The 24,868-nt window shown below is 47.0% G+C and overlaps 1 protein-coding gene across 1 annotated transcript in view; it reads right to left on the bottom strand.

Annotated features, from left to right (window-relative positions):
- MYO18B (myosin XVIIIB) overlaps positions 1–24,868 on the bottom strand; it is a 230,162-nt gene that overhangs the window by 115,621 nt on the left and 89,673 nt on the right. The window contains exons 21-26 of the mRNA XM_058532289.1: positions 22,439–22,504; positions 17,568–17,696; positions 15,617–15,760; positions 14,471–14,560; positions 936–1,055; positions 484–592 (exon numbers count right to left, since the gene is read on the bottom strand). Of these exons, the coding sequence (XP_058388272.1) occupies positions 484–592; positions 936–1,055; positions 14,471–14,560; positions 15,617–15,760; positions 17,568–17,696; positions 22,439–22,504 (658 nt within the window). The remainder of the gene's footprint in view (positions 1–483; positions 593–935; positions 1,056–14,470; positions 14,561–15,616; positions 15,761–17,567; positions 17,697–22,438; positions 22,505–24,868) is intronic.

Genomic DNA, 24,868 nt, shown 5'->3' with positions numbered 1-24,868 from the left:
ATCTATGGCTACATCCATTTGAAGGATAAGAAAACTGAGGCACAACAATTTCCAAGACCAAAGCCACTCATCTAATAAGAGATGGAGCCTAGATTCAAATCCAGAAATGTGATTTCATAGATTTCACTTTTAACCACTCAACTGCCTTCTCCAAAATTTATATTAAAAGTATTCATATAAATATAAAAATGCCTTGCCCAGAGACACTATCTTTTTTTATCATTCTTTGCATAATTACTACCCAGCACCCGTCACATTGATAATTTATTATTTGGGATATTTATTGTTGGATTATCTGTTTAATGTCTGCCTGTTCCAATAGACTGTAAGCTCTGCCAAAGTCTTAGCCGCACTAGACTCTGCAGGGTCTCATGCAGAGTAAGTGCTCAGTGTGTATCAGTGAATGAATGATGAATGAATGAATGACATTGAAAAATAGCTTTTTCCACCAGCATCCAGCCCTAAGGGTCCCAGTCTGCTCACCTCTTACAGGGGGGCTCCTTTCCACGTCATTCAACTGAATTTTCTGCTGAGCTTCTCTCAACTGCTTCTCCACGTCTCCCAAATTCTTCTGGACTTGCTCATACTTGCTCTGGAAGAAAGGCCTTGAGGTCCAAACTGGAACTGGAGAGAGGCCTGGGCTGGCCATCTTACCCATGGTGCCTCCCAAACCAGGACTGGCTGTCCCCTGCACCGTCCTCACCCATGGCGCCTCCATAGCCAGGACTGCCCACCCTCTGTGCAGTCTTCACCCAGGGCACCTCCAAGGCCAAGCCTTAGGAAGACCCAAATGTCCTCCAGGACCCTAAGCATGGGAGTCAGTAAGCCTGTGCATCTTGCTTAGGCTTACTGATCCCAGATGTGAGCAGAGGGAGGCAGGCCCAACCACTCCCAGCCCCCCTGTTCAGCCACCCCCACCACCCCAGACCACTCACCTTCAGCTCCTGGACCTCCCGGAAGGCCCGCAGCCTCTCTGCCCGCTCACTCTCCAGCACCTGGCAGGCCACGTCCCCTTTGAAGCGCTCATCAGCAAGCTCTGTGGTCAAGTCAGCAATCTGAGTTGGGGAGGGTCAAAGCAAGGTCACTCACTGGGGCCACCAAGCCTTCTCCCCAGGCACACTCCACAGGACCAGCCTTGGACAGATCACCGCTCTCGTAAAAAGGCCACCCTTCAGTGTAAGGAGGTGATCAAGGGCACGGATGTCAGAATTTTATTGGTCTTGGTGTGTTAGAATTCTTGGCCCAACACTCATGATCCGTGTGACTTTGAACCAGGCAGGATGCCTATCTGATTCTCAGTTTTCTCAACTTCAGAAGGTAGAGTATAACTTAGAGAAATGTTTTGAGAATTAAGTGAGATAATCTACATGAAGCTTAGCACAGTACCTGGCACACAGTAAGTGCTCAATAAAATATAGCTCTTCTGGTAGAAACTCTCCTTAACCATCCTTCAGTGAGTCCTCACGCTGGACCGACCAACAGGCTCCCTCAGTGAGACACACCCACAGAGGCCCGCCTCATGGGAATGCTCTCAGCCAGGAAACCTCTCTCTGGTTCCCTGTGGTCCATCTGCTTCTACCAGGTGACAGCCGTAGCCATGCACACCCCTATCTATCGTGTGTATTCCTCGCCTGTTTATGCCTGTCACATTTTTACTGTAATCACCTATGCGATTAGCTATCACATAAAAATATACAATACGACTGGATGAAGAGTTTCCATGAAAACTAGGTGGAATGCTTTGGAAGGAATGGATACAGATGAGTTGCTTTTTGGAATTCTATCAAATAGGTATAAGTGCAAAAACTAGACGTAAAAAATTAGATGTCTGCACTCAAATTACTTTGACATTTGCTCTGCTTTAATCAGAACTGGAAATCATACAGTCACGTGTCAGGGGCGGTGTTTAAGAAAGAAGGAAGTGGAGGTTGAGTCAGATGCTCATCCTCAGAAGGCTTAGGTCCTACCTCAGTGAGTTAAGGTAGATATGTTTAAAGTGAAAAATAAAAATGTTTACTTTTAATGAATTTCCACTTGCACTGAATTTTTTTTTCCATATAACTGACCAACTACAAGCACCAAATGAGTCAGGGCTTCTGTGGTACAATTGTTCCAAAATGCAGCCTTCCGGGCTCAAGGATATGCCAAATAAAATGAGGAGAGAAATATAGGAGCACAGTCTTTATGACCAAGAGGCTCAGAAACGACCTTGCACAGAAGGGCGGCTTGTGAAACTGAGGCAACCGCTTACGCGAGGCGGCGGTTCAAGTCAAGAGGCAGAGAAGGAAAAAAGAGAAACAGAGGAAAGTACAGGTTCAAGTCCAGACACAGCAACTAACGTATTGCGTGGTCTTGGACCAGTCTCTTCCTCTATGCGGCTCTGGCGACCTGAGCTGTAAAGTACATTGAGTTACGCGGTGCCCGTTGTCCTCCAGGCATTCCCATTCTACACCACTAATATTGCATGCGAAGCTGTCAAAACACCTCCCTCTCCCATCAGACTCTCTGCGTGGTACTGGGGGGGGGGGGCCTGGGGGGTGTCACCACGTAGACGCTGAGTGGCCCTTCCATCCTGGAATCCAGCTGTCCTTCCAAGCTAGTCCCCATCAATACTAGCAGCTCACAGGCTGTCTCAATAATCATTCAGCAAAGAGGATGCAAATCTATATAGTCTGACATGCAAACATCCCCAAGGTATATTGCCAAGCGGAAATAAAAAAGCAAAGTTGTAGAAAAGAACGTTCGGCATGTTCCCATTTTTGTTTGTACTTGCACAAAAAGCGGCACTCCCAAACTGTTAATAGGGATTTTTTTTTGCTGGAAGGGTGGGCTCACAGGGGACTCCAACTGCCTTGTGATGCATTTCTATACTGTTGATTTTTTTTTTAACCACTTGTGTTATCAGAAAAACAGAAAACAATAAATATCTTTTAAAAAGAGTCCAAAAAATAGTTGAGCGGGGGCTGCTTGGTACATTCTCTGCTCCCCATCTTTTTCTCTCCTCCAGCGCATCCGCTTCCCACCTTGCTGACCTCGCCAGCGACTGCGCAGACCCAAATGCAGATGTCAATAGAAACACAGAAAAAGAGAGGCTTAAGGGGAGTGTTCTGAAGGCACACAGCAAGTAAGCGGCTGGGACTTGAACCCATATCCACCAAATCCAAGAAATGATCACCGATTAATGACGGAGGGGCTCTCCCGGGGTGTTCCTGGCTGTCTTTGGGGTGGGGCTTCCTTTTGCTTTCCTTACGCTGTTGTCTTTAAAGTGTTCTGGGAAAATGCTTGTAGTGCAATGACCTGGGAAGGTTGTTAAAATACAAATTCCAGGACCCTCAGACAGCCCCCACCATCATCTCTGAGGCGGGATCCAGGGATCTGAATGTCAACACACTCTCGGGTAATTCTTAAGTGCAACCAAGTTTTAATAATTACTGCCATGAAAAAAGACAAAAGTGCCATTTTCGACAATGTGGATGGACCTTGAGGGTATCATGCTAAGTGAAATAAGTCAGACAGAGAAAGGCAAATACGGCGTGGTTTCACTCATATGTGGAAGATAAACAAACAAACACGTAGCTACAGAGAACAGATTGGTGCTCACCAGAGGGGCAGGGGGTGGGGGAGGGCGAAAGGGGTGACAGGGCACATGTGTACGGCGACGGATGAAAACCAGACTATTCGAGGCGAGCACGATACAGTCTATACGGAGACTGATATATAATGCTATACACCTGAAATTTACACAATGTTATAAACCAATGTGACCTCAATAAAATAATTTTAAAAAAAAAGAATTACTGCCATAGAAACTGTTAGGATCTCTTCCTAATCTTGGCCTCACACTTGGCTTTGGATGGGTTAATTTGCTTGTGGACACACGGGCACTGGAGCCAGAGAAGTGATCATTCGCAATGGGCAGTGAGTACAGGCCTGTGCGATCCAGGAAAGCCCCAGATCACACCCCTAGCCCCGCCTCCTCATCCCCATGATCAGCATCGATCCCAAACACTGGGTTTGTGCTCTCTCTGCCTTAGCCAATTAGTGTGAAATTTAATTTGTGCTAATCGGCTTGAGCAAAGGGAGCGCAAAATTAATTTAATGCATTAATTTTGAGTTCCTACAGAACCCAAGTCTGGAACCCAAAAGACAATCAGTCCTTGCAAATTGGGGAAATGACAGACGCTTTTCACAGAGACAAGTAGCTCCTGACCTTCCCCTGTCCCCACAAATCCCTCTCCCTTCCCACATTCCGGGGCCCAGGGGCTTTGTCCATAGAGGTGAGCAGTGGGCACCATGCCCAGAGCTGTTAGGTGAATGCAAAAGGAAAACCAGTGTAATAAGGGAGAGAGTCTGGTTTGCAAACCCAGAAGGGTCCTGACAGATTACTCAAGGACCAATTAGCTAGAAATTATTCTGAAAACCTCCCTGGATCCACCGCTTGGCCAAATCATCCGAAACCCTCTTCCTACTTAGGGACAATGACTCCAAGGGTCTGTCAGAGAGCAGCGGACAGGAATGAATGAATTTGCTATACATTTTGCACAGACTCAAACCGAAATAATATATCGTGCACACTGGCGTCATGTGCAGCTTGGGGAACAGTGGGTAACGGGGATTGGGTAGACGTTAAATGCCAAGCACACACGGGGTCCCCTGGGCTGTCACCATCACTTGTCATTCATTATGTGAGCGCCTACTGTGTGCCAGGCCCTGCCCACAAGGACCCTACCATCAAGTTGGGGAGATAAGAAAACCACATGAGGGGCACCCACATGTTTTAGCCTGACCTTGCCCTTGGCTCTTATATTCAAATACTCTCAAAACTCCCAGATCACCTTCCCTGTAGAGAGCAAACAGCTCTCCCTTTCGCTCTCTTCCTGTACTTTCCAATTTGACCAAAAGGATCTGTTCATGATAAGCCCTAGTATGAGAAACAGCTCACACTCATCAAAGGTGGGGATAGACATGTGCAAAGCACTGGGATACCCCATCTTCTTTAAGCCCATCAAATGCCTTATGAGGAGAGCATTTTTGTTACTCCCTTTTCACAGAATAGGAAACTGAGGCATTGAGTGGTGAAATGATTTGCCCAAGATCATAGCTGCTAAGTCGCAGAGGGAGTCCAGCCCGGGCAGCCTGAGTCCCAGGTCCTGGTTCACGACTACGGTGCTGCCTTCTGTCCCAAATCCACCGTTCAGCACAATCTCCCACCCCAGGACCCTGGGGGTCAGCAGAGCAGGAGTCATCGTCCACCTGGAGCAGACCAGGAGGCAGCGGCTCAGGGCGGTCAGGTTAAACAGCCAGCGGGCTGCAGAGTGAAGGCCAGCTGAGACCTGGACCTCAACCACCATGGCCTGGGGGCCACAGCCAAAGGGCGCCTGTGTGGACCCCCAGCGAAAGGGAAGCCCCATCCCCATCAACCTGAGTGACTGAAAGAGAAAATCCAAAAAAATCGGAAAGAGAGAGAACAGTAGAAAACATGAATCAATAGATGAAGGGCCAGCCCAACTGCAGAGCCAGCTGGCTGGCATGCTCTTTGTGTGCCAAGGATATTAAGCTGTGGTTTCAGTCTCGAGGTACCGGCCCCCAAAGCTGTCATTAGGAGAAATTCAGAACAAATCTCTAGCTTAGTGGCGGGCTCCGGGGTTCCCCAGAGACGCACGCTAGGCACCAGTTCAGGCATCGAGCTGTGTATTTCTCTTCCCAGCAGGGACCATCATCCACCAGTAAGTAATAGTAAGGTTACCTTCATAATAATCACTACACAGACCGCGGTTACCACCTGCGCAGTGCAGGTTCACCCACGGAATCCGCACAGCAACACGGAGAAGTAGGTCCTGATATCCCCAGATTGCAGAGGAGGAAACTGAGGCACTAGGGTGCAGACACCCACCCAAAGACACCCAGCCGGCCAGAGGCAGAGCTGGATGTGAATCAAGACAGCCTGACTCCAGAGCCTTAACTCCTGGCCACACCACCACACTGCCTCTTGGGGGCTCAAAGAACACATGCTGAGTGAACTAGGAAAGGTGCGAGGGAGCCAAGGAGTGAAGAGGACTCCACAGCCGCGGGCATGTCCTTGTCAGCGGAAACAGGGCCACTTCTGTAAGGACGCCGGGAGAAGGGTCATGCATCTGAGCGGACACGTGGGGATGACACATCACCGACTGGCCTTGGGGGGAGAAGGGGCAGTTAGGGGCTTTCATGAGCTGCGGAAATGGCCTTCGAGGTTCCCTAGAGCCCCCTAAAGAGGAAATAACCCCTCAGATGCCGTCACCCACACATCCCATCTTGAAAATGTTCTCTGGTCCATCCCTCACCTTCAGGATGGAGTTCAGGCCTCTAACATGACTTTCATAGGCCTGTGATCTGGCCCAGCCTCAGGGCCCGACCCCAACCCCATAACAACCCCATGCACACGAGACACTCCAACCACTAGGACTGCGTGTGCCAGCCCACTCTCTGTCTCCACTCGTGCTGCACCCTCTACCTGGAATGCCACCCTACCTCATCACCTGGCCAGCTCCTTCTCGTCCTTCAAGTCCCCTCCTCCAAGAAGCCCTCCCTGATCCCATTTCCATCAGTGTAGATGCTCCTTCTCCATCACGGGCTGTTTGGAGTCAGCCAGACCGGGGTTCAAATCCCGGCTCTGCCACTCACCAGCTGTGCGTTGTTGGACAAATGGCTTCACCTCTCCGGTCTTCACTTTCCTCATCTAGAACATGGGGGGACTAACACTTTCTCAGAGTTGGATTGGAAGGTAGAATTAGATAATACAGGTAGAGGATTTATCACAGCGCCTGGCATAGACACATTGCTCATTCAATGTTCCTTTAATTATTCAGTTCAGCATCACTCATTCAATTCACATCGAATGTTTTGAGGGGTGAGAAATAGCTAAGACGTAGCAGTATCTTTGAGGAACTCAGTCTACTGGGGAGTGGATGAAAAAAAATTAAATATATGTTGGTAATAGTGGCAATGTGTGAAGGCTTGCTATGTAAGAGGCCACAGTGTGATAACTACCTTACGTGCACCTCCTCCCTGCAACCCTATGGAGAGGACTGCGTGACTGTCATTGTCACCATTTCACTGATGATGACAGGAAGGCTCAGAGGCTTCAGGAATTTGCCCACAATCCGGTAGCAATAAGGGTACAAAGCCAGCCGTCCTGATGGACCCTGCGCTCCCGTACCAAACGCACCAGGTCGGTCATCATACTCATCCCTGATCTTGTACAGTCCCTAGCTTCTTCGTCAGTGTTGCAAAGTAGACAAGAGATTGCGGTCCCGATTTTTATATGGGGAAACTGAGGCAGACAGAAAGGACTTCCCAGCTGCGCCTGCCTCTGTGGGGCCTCAGCTAGCCCCACTGTGGTCATCCATGAACACGCCCACACTATGGCTGTAGAGCCTCTGCAGCCAGCTGTCGGCAGGAAGGAGACCTCCCCAGTGTGTCCCATCAGGTAAGGCCCAAGACACTCTAACATCCTGAGTCAGACGGGAAACCAGGCTGTCTTATTCTCCCAGGGGCTCGGGAGCTACCCCAGTCCCCACAGAGGCACAAGGCTGTGGCAGAGCAGGGACTAGGAGTCAGGAGATCTGCGATGTGATTGAGGCTCAGTCACCATTTGACTACAGGACCTCTGGCAAGTCATTTCCCTTCCCCTCCCAGAGAGAAGCTGCCAACCCCACACATGACCATCATGATGAATCTCAGTGCTTTGCAAATGGACTTTCCAACCAAAATCTCCAGTCCCTGCTGTATCCTGGTGGATTCTCTCAGCAATTCTGTACCAAAAGTGAAGTTTCTCAGGCTGATGAGGCCAGACATCCGAGTGCACGGGCCTCAGTCTTTTGCTATAAATCAGGTCTTAGAGAAAACCCAGAATATATTCCAGAGAGGGAAGAAAACACCCTGCTCTCATGTATCCCCATGTGCTCTCGAAGCCTTATAGGTACTTTCCACAAGACGAGCCTGCTTTCTTGTGAAACTAAAAGCTCCACTTTGCATCGAGGCAGATTTTGCATGCTTGAAGAATATTTACAGCACGCTTCTTCTCGGAGGCTCCTCATCTCCCCTTCTGCTCCTTCGCAAATGAAGCACTTAAATCATTTTGCAATATTGTTGTCTTTTTAATAAGCCTAGTCAAATGGAGTTTCCACTGATGAGACACAACATGTTTCAGCAACGTTGCTATCAATTGTTTGCCCGCTATTGAGACAAGGGGGTGGGCGCAGAGGCCAGGATCGGCAACAGGGGTGTCTTCATGACGCACGGCCCTGGAGGAGCGCCTGCTCCCCAACTGCTAACAGAAACTCTCTTCTAAGAAAGTAGAACCGCATGGAAGGGGATACGTCTCTATGTCCTCTAGCCTAATGCTTCTCAAAGTGTGGTCCCCGGACCAGCAGGTTCAGCCTCACCTGAGAACTTATTAGAAATCCAGAACCTCCAGAGCCACCCAAGCCTACTGACTCAGGATCTCTAAGGCAGGGGGTCCAGCGTTCTCTGTTCTAACACATCCTCCGGGGGATTCTGGCGCACTTTCAAGTATGAGAACTGCCACCCTAATGCAGCATCACTCCTGCGTCAGGACCACCTCCGGGCTTGTTAAAGACACAGTGAAGGACCCCTATCAAGATTCCCTCCCGGGTCAAACCCTTGGGAGACAGGACTGGGGAAACTACAGGGTTAACAGCTCCTCCCAGGTGATTCTGAGGCTCTTTAAAGGGCAAAACAACCAATATAAATCGGTAGCTTTTGAGTGTGTGTGTGGAGGGCGAAATTAGAGCCCTTTCTTCAAATAAAATCTTACTTGGACCCCAATATCATAGCACCTAGAGCCACAGCTTATGAGCACTGGGAGAAGGAAGGAAAGGAGCCAGACTTCTGAGCACTGAACCAAGCAACTACAGAATATTCTACCCGGTTCTTTGCATCTTTGTATCACACATGGTTACATAAAGACGTACGAGGCCTTGATCACGTCACCCAATCTGAGCTGTCATTGATTATAAGATGCAAATGTAAGAAAAGAAAGTGCTGCCAATGTTTAGTGTGAGATGCCATTGACCGTGAAGGTGCATCCTGATTCCAGGGATGTACAAAGGTGGGAGATAATGTGCATCTGAGAATTGACAAAATATAGAACTAAACCAAAGAAGTGCATCTACTGCAATTGACGCAGGTTTGGGAGTTCTGGAGCCCTTTGACCTCTTCTGAGCCCTTTGACCTCTTCCGAGTTCTTTGCCCTCTTCTGAGCCCTTTGGCAAGTAGGAAGAGACTCAGGGCTTCAGCAAATGCTTCAAACACTGCATCAGAAAAGGCAAGCCACAGAGTGAAAGAAGATCTCTGTACTACTTGCCTCCAACAACCGACCTTATATCCACAATATGTAAAGAATTGCTACAAATCAATAAGAAAAGCAATAGAAAAGACTTGAAAAACCACTTTGCCAAAGAGGATAAACAGTCAAAAACATGTGAAAAGGTGCAAATTAAAATCACAAAGTCCCACAATGTGCACTACTGCACACCCATCAAAATAACTAAATGAAAAAAGACAATACCAAGTGCTGGTAAAGATGTGGAGAATCTGGAATGCCTGCCCATTGCCAGGGGAGTGTAAATTGATACAAACACTTTAGCAAACTGTCCGGCAGTATCTATTAAAACTGAACGCAGAAATCACTTAAAACCCAGCAATTCCGTTCCCAGGTATATTCCTAACAGAAATGTACAATATGGGCACCAAAAGATGTGTAGGAATGTTCCCAGCAGCCTCATGCATGATCGTTCAAAACCAGAAACACCCAAGTATTCACTGAGAGTAGAATGGATAAATAGTGGTTATACACAGCACAGAATCCTCTACAGCCATGAGAATGAATAATACACAACCCCTCACAGCAACATGGATCCACGTCACAAACATAATGGCAAATGAAAGAAAGCAGACACAAATGAGTACACACATTTGATTGCATTTAGGTAAAGTTCAAAAATAGGAAAAAAACTAATCCCTAGTGTTGGAAATCAGTGTGGTGGTTACCCTTGGAGGGGAGTGGCTGAAAGGAGGCATGAGGGGGGATGTGGAGGGGGGAGCTGGGAATGATCTGTGTCTCAGTCTGGGTGCTGGTTGCATTGGTGTGTTCACTTTGTGAAAATTCATTGAGCTGTGTGCACTTTTTTGTATGTTGGACCTCAATCTAAAGTTTTAAAAGGAAGAGGAGGAACAGAGGACGGGAGAGGATTTGGGAAGGAGGAGGAAGAAATGATAACACTCAGCCATCTAAATGTGCTTCCTGGATAAAGCCCTGCTTAGACTCCCAGTTGAATCCTTTTGATGGAATCAACATCATGCCCTTGGCTTGCAGTGCAGGATGAGGCGACCAAAAGCAGTCCCATAGAACCCCTCTTTTATTAACTGTATAAATATTGCTGAGGTCGTACATTGCCATATCACTTAGTGTCATTTTTACGAAGACTTATGGGAGAAATTTCTATAATATCTCAACACCCTGAAAAGTTATTCTTCTTTCAAGCAACAGGTGTGTGTGTAACCTAGGCACAAGCTGTCTTTGGAATATCCTGTTTCGCTCTTTGCTTTGGTTGCTAGGAAGCTCAGTGTCAAAATTTCAGCCCACCTTTAACGGTTCCATTCACCCATGCTGTGTCTATTCTGCACCCAGGGCTGGGCCAATGTGATGAGCAACACACATCCCAGCCCTTGGGGTCTCACAGTCTGGCTGGGACACAGGCAGACAGGAGGTGGTTAGAATGCACCCATCAACGCTGCGAGGGGAAGCACAGGGCCAGTGTAGCATATAGTGGGGGCCTACTCACCCTTAGAGAGTCAAGGAAGGCTTCTCAGAGGAAGTGCCACCTGAACTAAGTGAGAAGGGGTGACCAGGCATTAACCAGGTGAAGAGGGTGGAGACAAGTGGTCCAGGCAGAGGAAACAGCACGTGCAAAGGCCATGGAATGAAAGGGAGCCAGAGACCAATGGTAAATTTCTATTTTCCCTTTCCCTGATTTTGTATACTCTTCAACTCTTAATTCCCTTTGCTCTGATTTTCTTAGCTTTTAAATTTATCTTATTTTTAAAAGGCCCCAAACATCTTACGTAACCATGTGTGATACAAAGACACAAAGACCCCTGGCAGAATATTCTGTAGGTGCTGGCACTCGTTTGCTTGGTTCAGGGCTCAGAAGCCTGGCTCCCTCCCTCCCTCCTCCCAGTGTCCCATATGCTGCGGCACTAGATGCTAAAGATGTTCCTCTCGCCCCTCTCCATGTCTCCCCCACAGCCGAGGCATCACGAGCCCCCAAGTCCGACCTGACAGCTCGTGATGAATTACTGCATCGAATGTCAGCTCAGCAGGAAGGAATTTCTACAGGGAAGTCACGGATATTCCCAGCCAGCCCACAGCTCTCTGATTTTTCGCTTCTGCTTCTCTACTCATTGCTACTTCCGGCGAGAGAGGTCAGGCTGCCTGCTCTCTAGAGCCTCGAACCAGAACGTGAAGCACTTGTGCACGATCTCCTCTCCTTCTTAGAGTCTTTTCCATCAGGGGGGAGACTCGTGGTGCAGCATCTCAGCCCAGCTCCTCCTAACCACGTGCAGACGTGAGTGCCTTCCAAGCTCCTGCCTCTTCCTCGTGCGTGGTCGACTCAACAGTTGATGCTTTACCATGGCGGTGGGAGTGGGCATGAGCTAAGCAGAAATAGAACTCTTGGTGGGGAGAGTGAACACAATCATGAAGAGGATGAGAAGGGGTAGAAAAAGCCCCCCCCAACTCCATTCCATGTCCCCACGTGAGCCAGCCAGGATCAACCGGGGCTGTCAACATAGGAAGAAGAATGTGTTTTGTTGGCTTAGCCATGAATCTAATTAAAGCCACCACTATCCATCAACCAAACAAAGCAATATTATCAGTAATAATCACAGTATAGCCTCGCAGGCATAGAAAGCTCTAGTTTTCCTCTGCACTGACAGATACTATCCTACATTGCCTCAGGACCTTTGCACATGCCATTTCTCCTCTTCCTCCAGATCTGTATATGGATGGCAACATTGAATCATTCAGATCTAGAATCAAACATCTCAATCCATGGAAGTCTTTCCTGACCACTTAGGCAAAAATAGCCCCCACTCGACCTCCCTTTGTTATCACCTCCCCTCTGCCTAATATCTGCAGCCCTTCATAATCTGAAACTAGTTGGCTTGTTTATTTGCTTGTGGTCTGTCAGGGACTTTGCCTTCTCCCTAGCTGTACCTGAGACGTCCAGTCCAATGCCTGCCACGTGGGAGGTGCTCATACTCAGTTGTTGAATGGGTGAATAAATGAAGCTCCTATCCGAGCTTCAGTAGAACCCCATGAGGTACCCACGGCTTCATGGAAAAAGACAGCTGAGACTAAGGATGAGGCACACGGAGCACCCCCCTAGGGTGCAAAATTCAAGACAGCACCCAAAATCTCAGAAATCGAGATAAATCAAATTTTAACGCAATCTTTAAGAAAATCAAAATCAATGCCAAAAATCTGTGATGAATAAAATATCAAAATTTTAAATGAAGACCGGAGCCCATCGTGCAGACTGTCTCACTTGCTTCACCCTAATTCTGCCCCACCAATCCTGCATTTATTTAAAATTTTGATATTTTGCTCATCGTGGACTTTTTTGCATTAATTTACATTTTCAAAGACACTGCATTAAAATAGTATTTATCTTGCTAAGTCTTTTGGCATCTCTTTACATTTTGTGCCCTAGATGAGTGCCTCGCTCTCCTCACCCTAGTCTTGGTCCTGAGAGGCTAAGTGGAAGAGCAAATTGTCCTTGAATGGCTCTTCCTTGGTCTACCCACTCTCGCTGACCATGCCCCACATCATATTGTATGGATTTGTTTAGAAATGTATAATTTGCAATAGTCTCCTTGGGGGCAGAGACTGTCTTCTCATCCCCAGCCCACAAACTCAACACCCAACTAAAGAAAGAAGACACCAGCCTGCAATCACACACACCCCAACATAATCTTCTCCAATCACAAGTCCCTTTCCACCCCCAGAGGAGACCACCACTCCGAATTTGCTGTTATTGCTCCTGTGAATATCTGTGCTCTAAAACTATACAGGTATGTGCCCCAATCAATACACAGCATTGTTCTGCACATTTAAAAAATTAATATGTGAGATATCATATTTTAGGTATTCTTTTGTAACTTAATCATTTTCCTTCAGTGTTATGTTTGCGAGGGCAATCCATGTTGATTTACCTATCTCTAGTTGAAGGGTCAAGAAACTTTTTGTATAAAGAGCCAGATAATAAATATTTTTAGTCTTTGCACGTCATACAGTCTCGGTCACAACTACTCAACTCTGCCACCGTAGCCTGAGACTACACACAAATGAATGGGTGTGGCTGTGTGCCAATAAAACTTTATTGACAACGACCAGGTTGTGAACTGGATTTGACCTGAAGGCCATGGGTGGCCCGCCTCTTCATTCATGTTCACTTTTGGTTACTCAGTTTTTAATATAACAAAATGTGTTCATCCATTCTGTCAGTAGGCTCCCATCTGGGTGTTGACGCTGCTGCTATATACCGCTCGGCTTTTCATGTATGCATGCGACAGATTCTCTAGCACGTATACCTAAGGCGGAAGTGCTGGGGCAGAAGGTATGGACAGCTTCAACTTTTGGAGATAATGCTAAACTGTTCAAGAGCAATGAGGTCAAGTTACACTGTCACCCCCGGCATATGAGTTCCTGCTTCTCCACATTCTTGCCAGCACTTGGCTACATCAGACCTGTCAATTTTGCCCATCGGAAGTGTGAAATGGTACCTACTGTGGTGTTAATTTGCATTTCCTGATTGCTAGTTAATTGAGCATCTTTACATGAGTTTACAGCCATCTGAATTCTTGAGCATTTGAACTCTTGAAACAAGAGTGCCCACTTGGGAACTGTCGATTCCTGGGTTTTGCCCGTTTTTTTTTTTTTTTTTCTATTGCAGTGTTTGCCTTTTTCCAATTAATTTGAAGAAGTTCTTTACATATTCTGAATACCCTTCGCCAGTTATATGTGTCGCAAATTTTGTCTACATGTGGTGTGTCTTCATTTTATGCTTTGATAAACAGAAGTTGATTACCTTAATATAATCAAATATCATTTTTCTCCTGTGATGTGTGCTTTTGTGACTTATTTAAGAAATTCTTCCCTGTGGAGCCAGATGACATGGGTGTGAATCTCAGCTCTATGCTTGCTGGTTGTGAGGCCTCGGGAAGATACCTAACATTCCGGACCCTCAATCTGCCCCTCTGTAACATGGGGGCAGTAACAGAATGCCCCTCACAGGGCTATTTTGGGGAGGCTCGTAAAGCACTTAGTGCAGTGCCAGGCTCATCACCATCTTCCCGGTCCACAGAGCCCACCCCGCACAGGGGCCCCACACAGGAGGGATGGGGGTACCTTGCTCTCTAGCAGGTCTGCGTTCTGCCGGAGTTCATTCCGTGTCTTCTCTGATTTTTCTAGCTTCTTTCTCAGTGTTGTAAGCTCCTCCTACAAAAACAAACACCTTAGCAGAATCTATTCTGGACCACGTGTGTTAAGGGCGGCCGGAGAATGGAGTGGGTGATTCAGCCAGCCTCTCTGTGAGGATGCCCAGATGCTAAGTTCCTACAAGGGACTTTTTCTTTCCTCGTTTCCAAATACCAACGTCTCTGCTCATACAGGTCTGGTCCACACCAGCCCAGTCTGGGCGCTGAATGCAAATCCTCGGAACAGACCCACTGCTTAACCTGAGACTGGGCACGCCTGAGTGACGTGGTGGCAATACCACCATTAGGGGCAACTTAAACACCCACTCATAGCAGGCTGGTGGAATGACCTATGGAACACACACACACAGGACGACTATATGGCCGTGAAAAGAGAACGAAGAAGATTTCTATGAAAATGGCAATCATATTACAATATATAAAGGTATCAAGTTAACATGTTGTACGCCTTAAATTTATACAATGTTATATGTCAAATATATTTCAATAAAAAAAATTTAAATCCAGAAAAATGGACGTGGCATGATTCTCAAACTATATTTTTAAATGAAAAATGCAAATTGCAGAAGAATACATGTAATATGCTACTTTTTGTGTAAGAAAGAGAAGAACAAATAGTGTGTGCATTTGCTAATTTTTGCAAAGAGAAACAACCGGCAGGATAAACCAGAAGCCAATCAAAATGGTTACCTATCGAAGGTGGGTGCTAACAGGGTAGAAGGGACAGTGGGGGAGTGTTCTCTGAGAGCTAAGAAGACAAAGGACTCAAAGATTCCACCACTGGGTGTCCTGGGATAAGCAGTAAGTGATCGCGTGCCCCAGGGCCGTCATGATACATCTAACCAGCACCCACGAGCCTAGAGAGGAGCTGGGAAGGAGGGTGGTCTGTGTTGATGGGAGCAGAGAGATGTTTAGAAGGAGCAGGGAGGGCTGTTGGGCAGAGCATTCTCAGATCGAGAATTTTCAGGGGTGGGAGCACTGGGTCTGGATGCAAGTGCTAAGATGGGGTCGGGGGAAGGGGTAGCTCCTCGGCGCCCTGCCTGCCACTTGGACCAACCTCCTTGGCGTGGAGCTGCTCATCCCCGATGGTGGTACTCAGCAGGGGCCGGAGGGAACCCACGAGCTGCCACCACGGCCAGTCCTTGACTGCCAGGAACACAGCCACATTCTTCTGGATGCATTGTGTGGCCAGTCGACGAATCTGCAGGGGAAGGAGAACGGAGATTTGAGGGGTCCTGCCCAACCTGGGGGAAGTGTGAGGAAAGAGAGGAGGCAGAGGGTGGCAAAAACGATGGAGGAAATGGGTTTATATCCTAGTGGAAGGGACTGGGTAACTTAAAAATAAAGCTTCCTTTCATGGAGTCAGGTTCTCAGCATCAGGCATCATGCCTCAATTTAATCTTGCATGACCTAATAATAATAACAGGATGAGGAATGTAAAATGTTATACAACAGAGTCACATCTTATATAGGGATTAAGTTCAAAAGTCACCGTGCAAGGCAAAATCTATCCTTGAAATGCCCTGAAATTGCCCACAAGAGACAACGGCCATGATTATGTTATTAGTTGATATTTAAAGGATAGACATCATTCTAAGTGTCTTTAAACATGAATTCCGTGCTTCTCACACTTGTGTGCAGAATTACCTGGGAAGCTTATGAAAACACAGATGGCTGGGCTCCACCCCCAGAGGATCTGATTCAGTAAGTCTGGGGTGGGACCCAAGAATTTGCGCTACTAACAAATCCCCAATTGATGCATCTGCTGCTGGTCCAGAGACCACACTTTGAGAACCACTGACCTAACTCATTCCTGTGTAGCTGAGACTCGTGCTGACTTACAAGCCAGAAGATCCTTTCCTGTCATCACTGTTACAATAGTGATGCTTGTACAGCTGGTATGGGGCTTCCCAAGGGCCAGGCATCACCCTGAGCATTTTACCCACTTCAGCTGAATCCTCACTACAGCCCTGTGAAGGTGAGTGTTACTATCATCTCCATTTTACAGATGGCGAAACTGAGGCACAGCGAGGTAGTCATGTGCCCAGTGTCACACAGTTTCTCAGTGGCAGAGTTGGGATTTGAACCCCTGCAGTCTGGCTGCAGATAGAGCCCAGGCTCTTAATTAACCTCTATTCCAAGGGCATAAGCTACTCAAGTGCAGGGCCAGTGGGATTGCCCACAATATTTTAATGATTAATGTTCTTGCTTTTTTCTGCTTTGTCAAGTGCGTATACTTGACTTTACAAATTCACATAAGCTGGAGGCACATGTAATGAGACTCCAGGCTAGTAGTACTAATTAATAGAGACAATACTCAGGTAATAGCAGCTAGTATTTATTGAGCAGTCACTATGTGCCACGTTCTGTACTAAGCACACGTTATCTCATTTCCCCGTCACCCAGCTTTTAAGCGGTGGAGGTGGGATTTGAACACAGGTCTTGTTTGTCTCCAGAGCCATGCTGCCATCTCTCCAATGTACAGGCTACGGAGAAGAAATTCATTCTCCAGAGATCTCTGAAGATGGCGGCCCTGGGTGGTTCAGGACTGCAGGCTCTGAACTCGCCCTTCGGTCCCCCACTCCTCAGTGGCTGGGTCCTGACCATGCCCTGTCTGCTGACCCGTGAAAGCCAAGTTCTCCAGAGACGGGACAGGTTGAAGCCATGAACTGACCCAGGAGGGCTTGGACAACCTCATGGATATCTAGATCAAGGTCAACATCGTTGGCAATTTGATGTCAGTGTTCCAGAAAAAATTATAGCGTCTTGCAAAGCATCACTTAAGTCTCACCGCTCAGGGCGGGTCATGGACCAGCGCACTGGCTCCATCATGGGAGACATGCCAACCCTGTGCTCGCCCCAGACCCACTGGATCAGAATCTGCACGGGAACATTATCCGGCAGCGGATTCGTGCACAAGAGCAATTCCAGCCCTGGTCCAGCCAGGAAGGTGCTCTTCCAGGCTCTCACACCTCCGCCGGGCTCACGAGGCACACCGGTCTCCGTACCTTCAGCTTCTGGAAGTCCTGGCGAGACAGAAAGCCCTTGCAAGTCGCCTGGAAAAAACTGATGCTGTGAGACGCCAGCTTCTCTCGCTGCTTCTCCAGCCTGGAGACCACGCCAGCCTTGAGGAACACCTAGAAGGAGAAGAGGCTGAAGGTGATTTCTCCTCTGCTCAAGTGGGAGGTGGCTGCCCTCAGGCCCCAGTTCTCTTGCATCCACCCAAAGTGATGGTCAGCAGCTGCCCTTGTCTGAGGGGCTAAATTATCAAAGCATGTTGTCTCCTGGTGGCTCCTCCCTCCCTTCTCCTAGCTCCTGGAGACTCAGAGCACGGTCCACGCGCCCGCAGTGTCACCGCCGGAGAGCTTGTTAGAAATGCAGAACCTGGGGCCCCCCTCCCCAGACTGCTGAGTCAGAGCTGGCATTTCAACACGATCCCCAGGCGATTCACGCACACGTTCATTCGAGAACCACCGCTAGGACAGACCTGCCCAAACTTCTCTGTGCACCAGAATCACCTGCGGAGTATGGTAAATGCAGATTCCCAGGCCTCATCCCAGGAAAGGTTGAATCAGTGGGTTTGGTGCCAGGTCTGGGAATGTGCATTCTTTTTGATAAGAGCCGCTGGCTACCTGAGAAAAGCTGCGCCCTAGAAATACTCGGTCCTGCCTTGTAAGGCGGGGCGGAGCATGTGGGGGAAGTGAGGGTAGCCTCCTCAGCCAGGAGAGGATGGGGCCAGGCTGGTGCCAGCCACTGAAGGGCTCAGTCATTAAGCAGAAAGCAGCGCGAGCACCACAATCTCCAGGCCTCGGCTCATCAATAACGGATGAAGCCTCCACAGCAGAGCGATCAGTGCCTCCTCAGGCACCCTGCAGGGCTGCCTTCCAATAGACCACAGGGAACACGAAAGGATTTTCTGAAAGCATCTGAAACTTTGGGGCCACGCCTGCTGCAGCCAACGTGGTAGGGTAGCTATGCCGGTCTCGCCTCCCCAGAGGAAAAGGAAAGATGCTCTGGTGGTGGGATCTGAGTCAGCCACAGGAGGAGGGTCCTTTTCGGACCCCCCTCATGCTGCTTGTTTCTGTGAACAGCCCTGTGAGTTTCTTTGCCAGTTGTGGCTTATAACCCCAAAGGTGCTCAATTTCTCTGGAGGCAGAGTGGTATTATCAAGTAATCAGTGACATTATCAATTAATGGCTAACGTTTTATGGAGACCTTACTGCATTCTGGATCTGAACTAACTGCTTGATATGCAAGTAAAGCACTTTACATGCACGATCCTATGTGATAGCCATTATGATCCCCCCCATTTTATGGATGGAGAAACTAAGGCTAAAAAAACACCTTTCCCACTATCCTCCACTAGCAAGTGGCAACACCAGGATTTGTTTCCCTCTATCTGACTCCAGACAAGACTATAATTCTCACTGAATGTAATTGACATTTGCATGGCAGCTACGTTTTTTCAAAGCTCTTTCTCCTATGTCTCATTTTAAATCTCGAAACAACCATTTGAGGAATCTATTGACTCAGGGAGGTTATGTAATTGACTCAAGTTCACCTAGTTGGTGATCGACAAAGCTAAGACTTAAACCCCAAACCTTGAGTTCATCTCCTGCCCCCATTCTCCATGTCAACATGAGGCTTCACTTCCTTGTTCATTATGATACAAATGCCTGAAGTTTGTGGTTGAATTGCAATTTGATCCCAGTGGGACAAAAGGTCTCCATCTATTCTCCATTCCCCTAACCCGATTTTCTGTAATGGAGACCACTCTGCTGATCCCACAGTAAACCCTTTCTCGACGGGAAAATGAAAATTAGCACACCCAATCAGTGCTAATTCTATTTCGCAACCCTCTATCGCCATCGCCGTACAGAACACTTCCTAACAGCCAGGGCCGCCAAGATAATTAGCCTCATTGAAATAACGACACGATTGACTCATTACCTATCAGATTGCCTCAATAATGACTATATTAATCTCACAAGCTGGTGAGTCCCAAAAGCTGCTATAAAAAAAAAATCAATGATCAAAGTGATGACAGCGCTAGTTCATATATTACAAAAGGGGGCGGGGGCTGCCCAAACCACTATTGATTAAGTATGAAGCTTTTATTAAAAGGATAATTGGAAACGACCATACACAGAACAGGAATAAGTCATCGCCTCTGCAGAGTCATATCTTGATTTTTTTTTTTTCTCCTTTTAAGAGCGTATTGCCGATCAGAAGGCTGACTGATTGTGGAATCCCACCTTTTTCATAAATGTCATGGCCCTCGGCACAGGCCTCCATAAGGTACCAGGGGCTGAGAATCACAAAGAAAAATCTAAATTATTCGCTTTTCATGGGTCCAGCTGCTTATTGAACCCAAGCAGAGTGTAACATCCCAACATCTCCATCTTTCAGGAATCTACGGGGACCGCTGCCATGCAAGCTGTTTTTCCTCTAAAAATGCCGAAAGCCAAGGTTTAAAAATCTGATACAGCAACAGCTCCCATATCTGGTCCTGCTGAGGAATTAGCTCTTCTCCTCTTAGTAATTTTCCAGATTAGAGGAGTTTAATTCTTTAGACATTAAAATGTTATTCTATTTGATAAGCATCTTGCCTTCTTGACAAATGCATTCAACAAGTGATGACAGCCAACCCCGGTTCAATGGCAATTTACTGATTCCCACAGCCATCGTTGGAGGTAGAAAGCAGTGGCTCCATTTCACAGATGAGAAAACTGAGGTTCAGAAAGGGTAAATCACTCACTCAGGAATGACACAGTTGGGACCTGGGGAAGCCTGAGTGTGGACCAGGTCAGCCTATTCTCTTCTCTAGTTTGTAACCTTCCCACCTATTAAGTGTTAAATCCTGCAAATGTATACAAGTTGTATGTTCCCTTAAAGATCTCAGTCTAGTCTGGCTTCCAAAAGGATACATTGACCTTAATTTGCTCTTGACAGTTTCTTAGTGAATACCAAGTATTACTCAATAATAATACTGTTTTATTATTGGAATGTTTGAGCGTATAGACTTCTTGGTCTCGCCACTGTGAACCTGGGCCTAGCGACTTCTCCTCTTCCTCTGTTTTCTTCCTTGCTCTGCAAGAGCTCCTGGGATCATAGGGACCGAGTTTTTGTATTCATGAAATAACTGAGTAATTATCTAGACCAGTGGTTCTCAAACTTGAGCATACCCTAGAATCCCTTACAGGGCTTGTGACAGCCCAGACTGCTGGGTCCTACCCCAGAGTTTCGGAATCACTAGGTCTGGGGTTGTGCCTGCAAGTTTATCTTTCTAGCAAGCTCTCAGGCAATGCTGACACTGCTGGTCCAGGGACCATATGTTGAGGACTGCTAGTTTAGAAGGATGAAGTCCTTGGAGATGAAGAATAATTTCTCTGATTCCAGATCATAAAGACCTGTGTGTAAAGAATGTGTTAAATATTTCCACTAATAAATAAAAGAACCCACGGTGTATTGACAAGATCCCGGGACTTGGACAAATACAGGTTTTCACAGGAGCTGTACCTGTACCTAGCTACCTATAAGACCTTGAGGAGTGGTTTACTTCCCAGAGGTACAGCTTCCTCATCTGTGAAGAAGGAATGCACTAATTGTCTCCCAGGAGATCGTGAGGGAAAAAGACGACCAACACACGAAGTTGCCTAGCATAGCACCTGGCTCTTGCTGGGAGCCCAGTAACCAATAGGTTTATTCCTTCTAATGGAAAGGTCTGCAGAGGTCTAGTTGCTGACAACTCCCAGCAGGATAACTCAGGTGGAGACCACCGCAGACTAGCAGATTCAACTATATGCTTCAGCAGGACCAAGACGTCTGCAGGGAGAGACCAGTCTGTCTACGGGGCAATGACCAGAGTATATGATCATGAGCTCTCCAAGGAAGGAGGTGTGATGGGGCAGACTCCTTAGGGTTCCAAAAGGTACCAATGGGCAATAATGCCACCACAGTGGGCTTCTGGAGACCAGCGCCCTTCCCCAGCACCTCGCGTAGCACCTGGAGGTGGGAGGTGATGGACGAAGCTTCACTGGTTGACAATCAATCAGCAGATAACTAAGTGGGGAGATGGAGGGAGCAGTTGTTCCTTTGGTCTATTCTCTCTCCAGTTTGTATTTCTAACCTTTGTCCCTTCTCCCCTGCCCACCACCTGGTTCTAGAGTTTATAATCTCTGTACCCGACTTCCCAAACTATCATCCATAGAACACTCACTCTGGGAGCTGGTAATGGGTCTTCCACAAAAACAAAAGGGTGAGGGTCCCGTGGTCAAATAGTTTGGGAAGCCCTAAAAACTATATCTTCCCTCTGGAAAACTTTAAATATGAGCATATTAGGGCTCTGTGAGAGTCTTCTCTAAATGTCTGAACATTCTTGGAAGAGCTTTTGGCTCAGTACGGGTTTGGAAAAAGCTATTTCTTTCAACTCCAAAATCATGTGCCTTCTTCTCAAGCCCTGTCTTCACACTTACTGCTGCTAACCAGCTGGGACTACAGTTGTGTTATTGTTGGTTGCAAAGTAAAAGTCACAAGGCTCTAAGAGAGGACGAGTGTTTCTTCTCAGGTTTTGTGGCAGCTCTCTTTGAGGCTCAGAAAGTCACACTGAGGTCCAGAATGTTAACTCTTCCAGGCCATTGAGGTCCCTGGGAATATAACCTCTAATAAATGGTATTTCCCAATGTCATTTCCTCCCACATTGTAACACTTTATCTTCATGACCTTGTAAGATAGGCAGGCAGAAAATCATTAGCCCTGATTTCAGTTTGGTGAAAGGAGACACTCAGAGGTAAGGGACACTGAGGTAGGACACGAATCGAGTCTCATCTGGGTCCCTGATGTGATGGGCAGAACAGCATAAGACAAAAGCATGACTTACTTGGCTGTGTCCCACGACCACTGCCTTCTTCTCCAGATCCAGGGTCTGTAGGAGCTCCTCTACGGCCTGGGAAGAAGACAAAGTTAGAGGAGAAGAGAGATCAAAGATGGGAGACTCCGAAAGGTGAAGGTCAGGCTGGCTAGATGGCTGATGCATCATGAGAGAGAGGATGACCCCACATATCTGTGAGCTTTGGCTAACAGTGCCCCATCTCACCCAGGTGAGTGCAGAAGACAAGTATGTATTGAGCACCTACTGTATGCCATCCACTCTGCTGGAACCTTCACAGATACCATCTTATTTCATCCTCATAGCACCCCTATTACCATGCTCATTTTACAGAAGACAAAACTGAAGATACGAAACTCAATGAAGGATGTGTCTCTGTGGAAAACAGTACGGCAGCTCCCCCCAAAAATTAAACATCCAATTACCATATGATCCAGCAATTCCACTTCTGGGTATACACCCAAAAGAAGTGAAAGCAGGGACTTGAACAGGTATTTGCACACCCACGATCATAGCAGCATTATTCACAACAGCCAAAAGGTGGAAGCAAACTAACCACTCAACAGATGAATAGATAACCAAAATGCGGTGTATATACACATGAAACATTAATCAGCTTTAAAAGGGAAGGAAATTCTGACACAGGCTACTACACGGATGAGCCTTGAGGACACCATGCTAAGTGCAATAAGCCAGTCACAAGGACCAATGCTGTATGATTCCACTTATACGAGGCACCTAGAGCAGTCAAATTCACAGAGACAGAAAGTGGAATGGTGGTTGCCAGCGGCTGGGGGAAAGGGGGTGGGGAGTCAGTGTTTAATGGGACAGAGCTTCAGTTTTGCAAGATGAAAAGAGTTCTGGAGATGGATGGTGGTGATGGTTGCACAACAATGTGAATGTATTGCACACTTAAAAATGGTTAAAATGGTAAATTTTATGTTACATATATTTACTGGAATTAAAAAAAATAAGCGAAGGCACTTCTCCAAGGTTATAAGTTACACACGGGCAGAGCCAGGTCTGAATCGAGGTCTGTTGGGCGACATTGCAATATCTAAGTCTCGAACTGCTTCACATGCCCAGGGTGGCTCCAGAGGACCCAAGGGCATGAGGAATTCACCCGCTGTGTCACTAACGTCCTCTGGGACAGCCTCCCCAGCACTCTGTCCTTCTCTCATTGTACTTGCCAGCGACTACCTCACTCTCACAAATATTTGCTGAGTAAATGACATGGCCATTAACCTTGTGTGCCTGACCTAGATTATGGAGGAAGAGCCTGTGTTTAATTCATCTCTTATTTCCTCCACTGGCCCTGGTACTATTTTGTGCATACAGTAGGAGCTCAATAAATATGACTGAATGAATGACTACCCAAACAAGAGACATCCAGTGGGGGTCAAGGGTAGAGGGGAGAAAGGCAGCTGCATGCAGGAAGAACAAATTCACTCAAAGAGACTCCTGGACGCACCACTGGCCAAATCATCAGCTGTTTAATGGAATTTTCCTCTTTTCATATAGTCCTGCAAGCTCTAAAACAAGCCCGCCAGAGACTTGTACCCTCAGATAAATACAGGTTGTGCCCGTTCCTTTGTGACTGCCAATCCCCTCCCACTCCACCCCCACACCACCCCTCGTGGACCTTCCATTCACCGAAAATCACAAAGTCTATTTTCAGAATAAACTGTCAGAAAAGTAATTGCAACACTCAAGAAGCAAAAGGTATTATAAGACTGGGGTAATTTAGCAGATGAGTTTCAATTCCACGGGTCATCAGTATCACAGAAAACTTCCTAAGATACCAAAAAAAAAAAAACTTATTAAAAGTCTAGTCCAAGACTGTAATCTGGGAGGAATTTTCTTCCTCTGACCCCTTGGAAAACATTCCATAACACCCCTCCAAGAATTCAATGGTTTTGCTTATTACATTTTAGCCAAAAGCGTTCCAAGGGAGCTGTAGGCAGCAGAATGCATAACACCAATATATCCAAAGTACAACATATTTTCTCTCTACACAAGAGGGAAACAAAATAAAAACTGGCTGAAAATAAGATGGATGCGTGAAAAATAAATGAAAACTACAGCCAATGAAATTTTTCTAAGTCTACCTTGGAGTTAACACCCAGAGTCGAGGTTTGGGGGAAAAATCAGGATGTGGAGTTAGATCCCCCCAGACTGAGAGCCTGGTTTTACCACCCATGAACTGTCTGACCTTTTTGCTCTGAGCTGTAGCCTCCGCTTCAGAAAAATGGGGGGAGATAATAGAACCTATTTCAGAAGATTCTGTTTGTGCTTGTGGAGGGCTTCACATAGTACCTGGCATATAATAATTACTCAATAAACATTATGAGCTACTCCTAATGTCCTAGAGCAAGTCCTACCAGCTCTGTCTTGGTCAAAGCTTGGTAGAAGTGCTACAGA

Source organism: Diceros bicornis, chromosome 35 (assembly GCF_020826845.1).
Source record: "Diceros bicornis minor isolate mBicDic1 chromosome 35, mDicBic1.mat.cur, whole genome shotgun sequence".
NCBI classification, from domain to species: Eukaryota; Metazoa; Chordata; class Mammalia; order Perissodactyla; family Rhinocerotidae; genus Diceros; species Diceros bicornis.
Note: the sequence above shows the minus strand (reverse complement) of the source record. Positions and strands in the feature narration are given on the sequence as shown.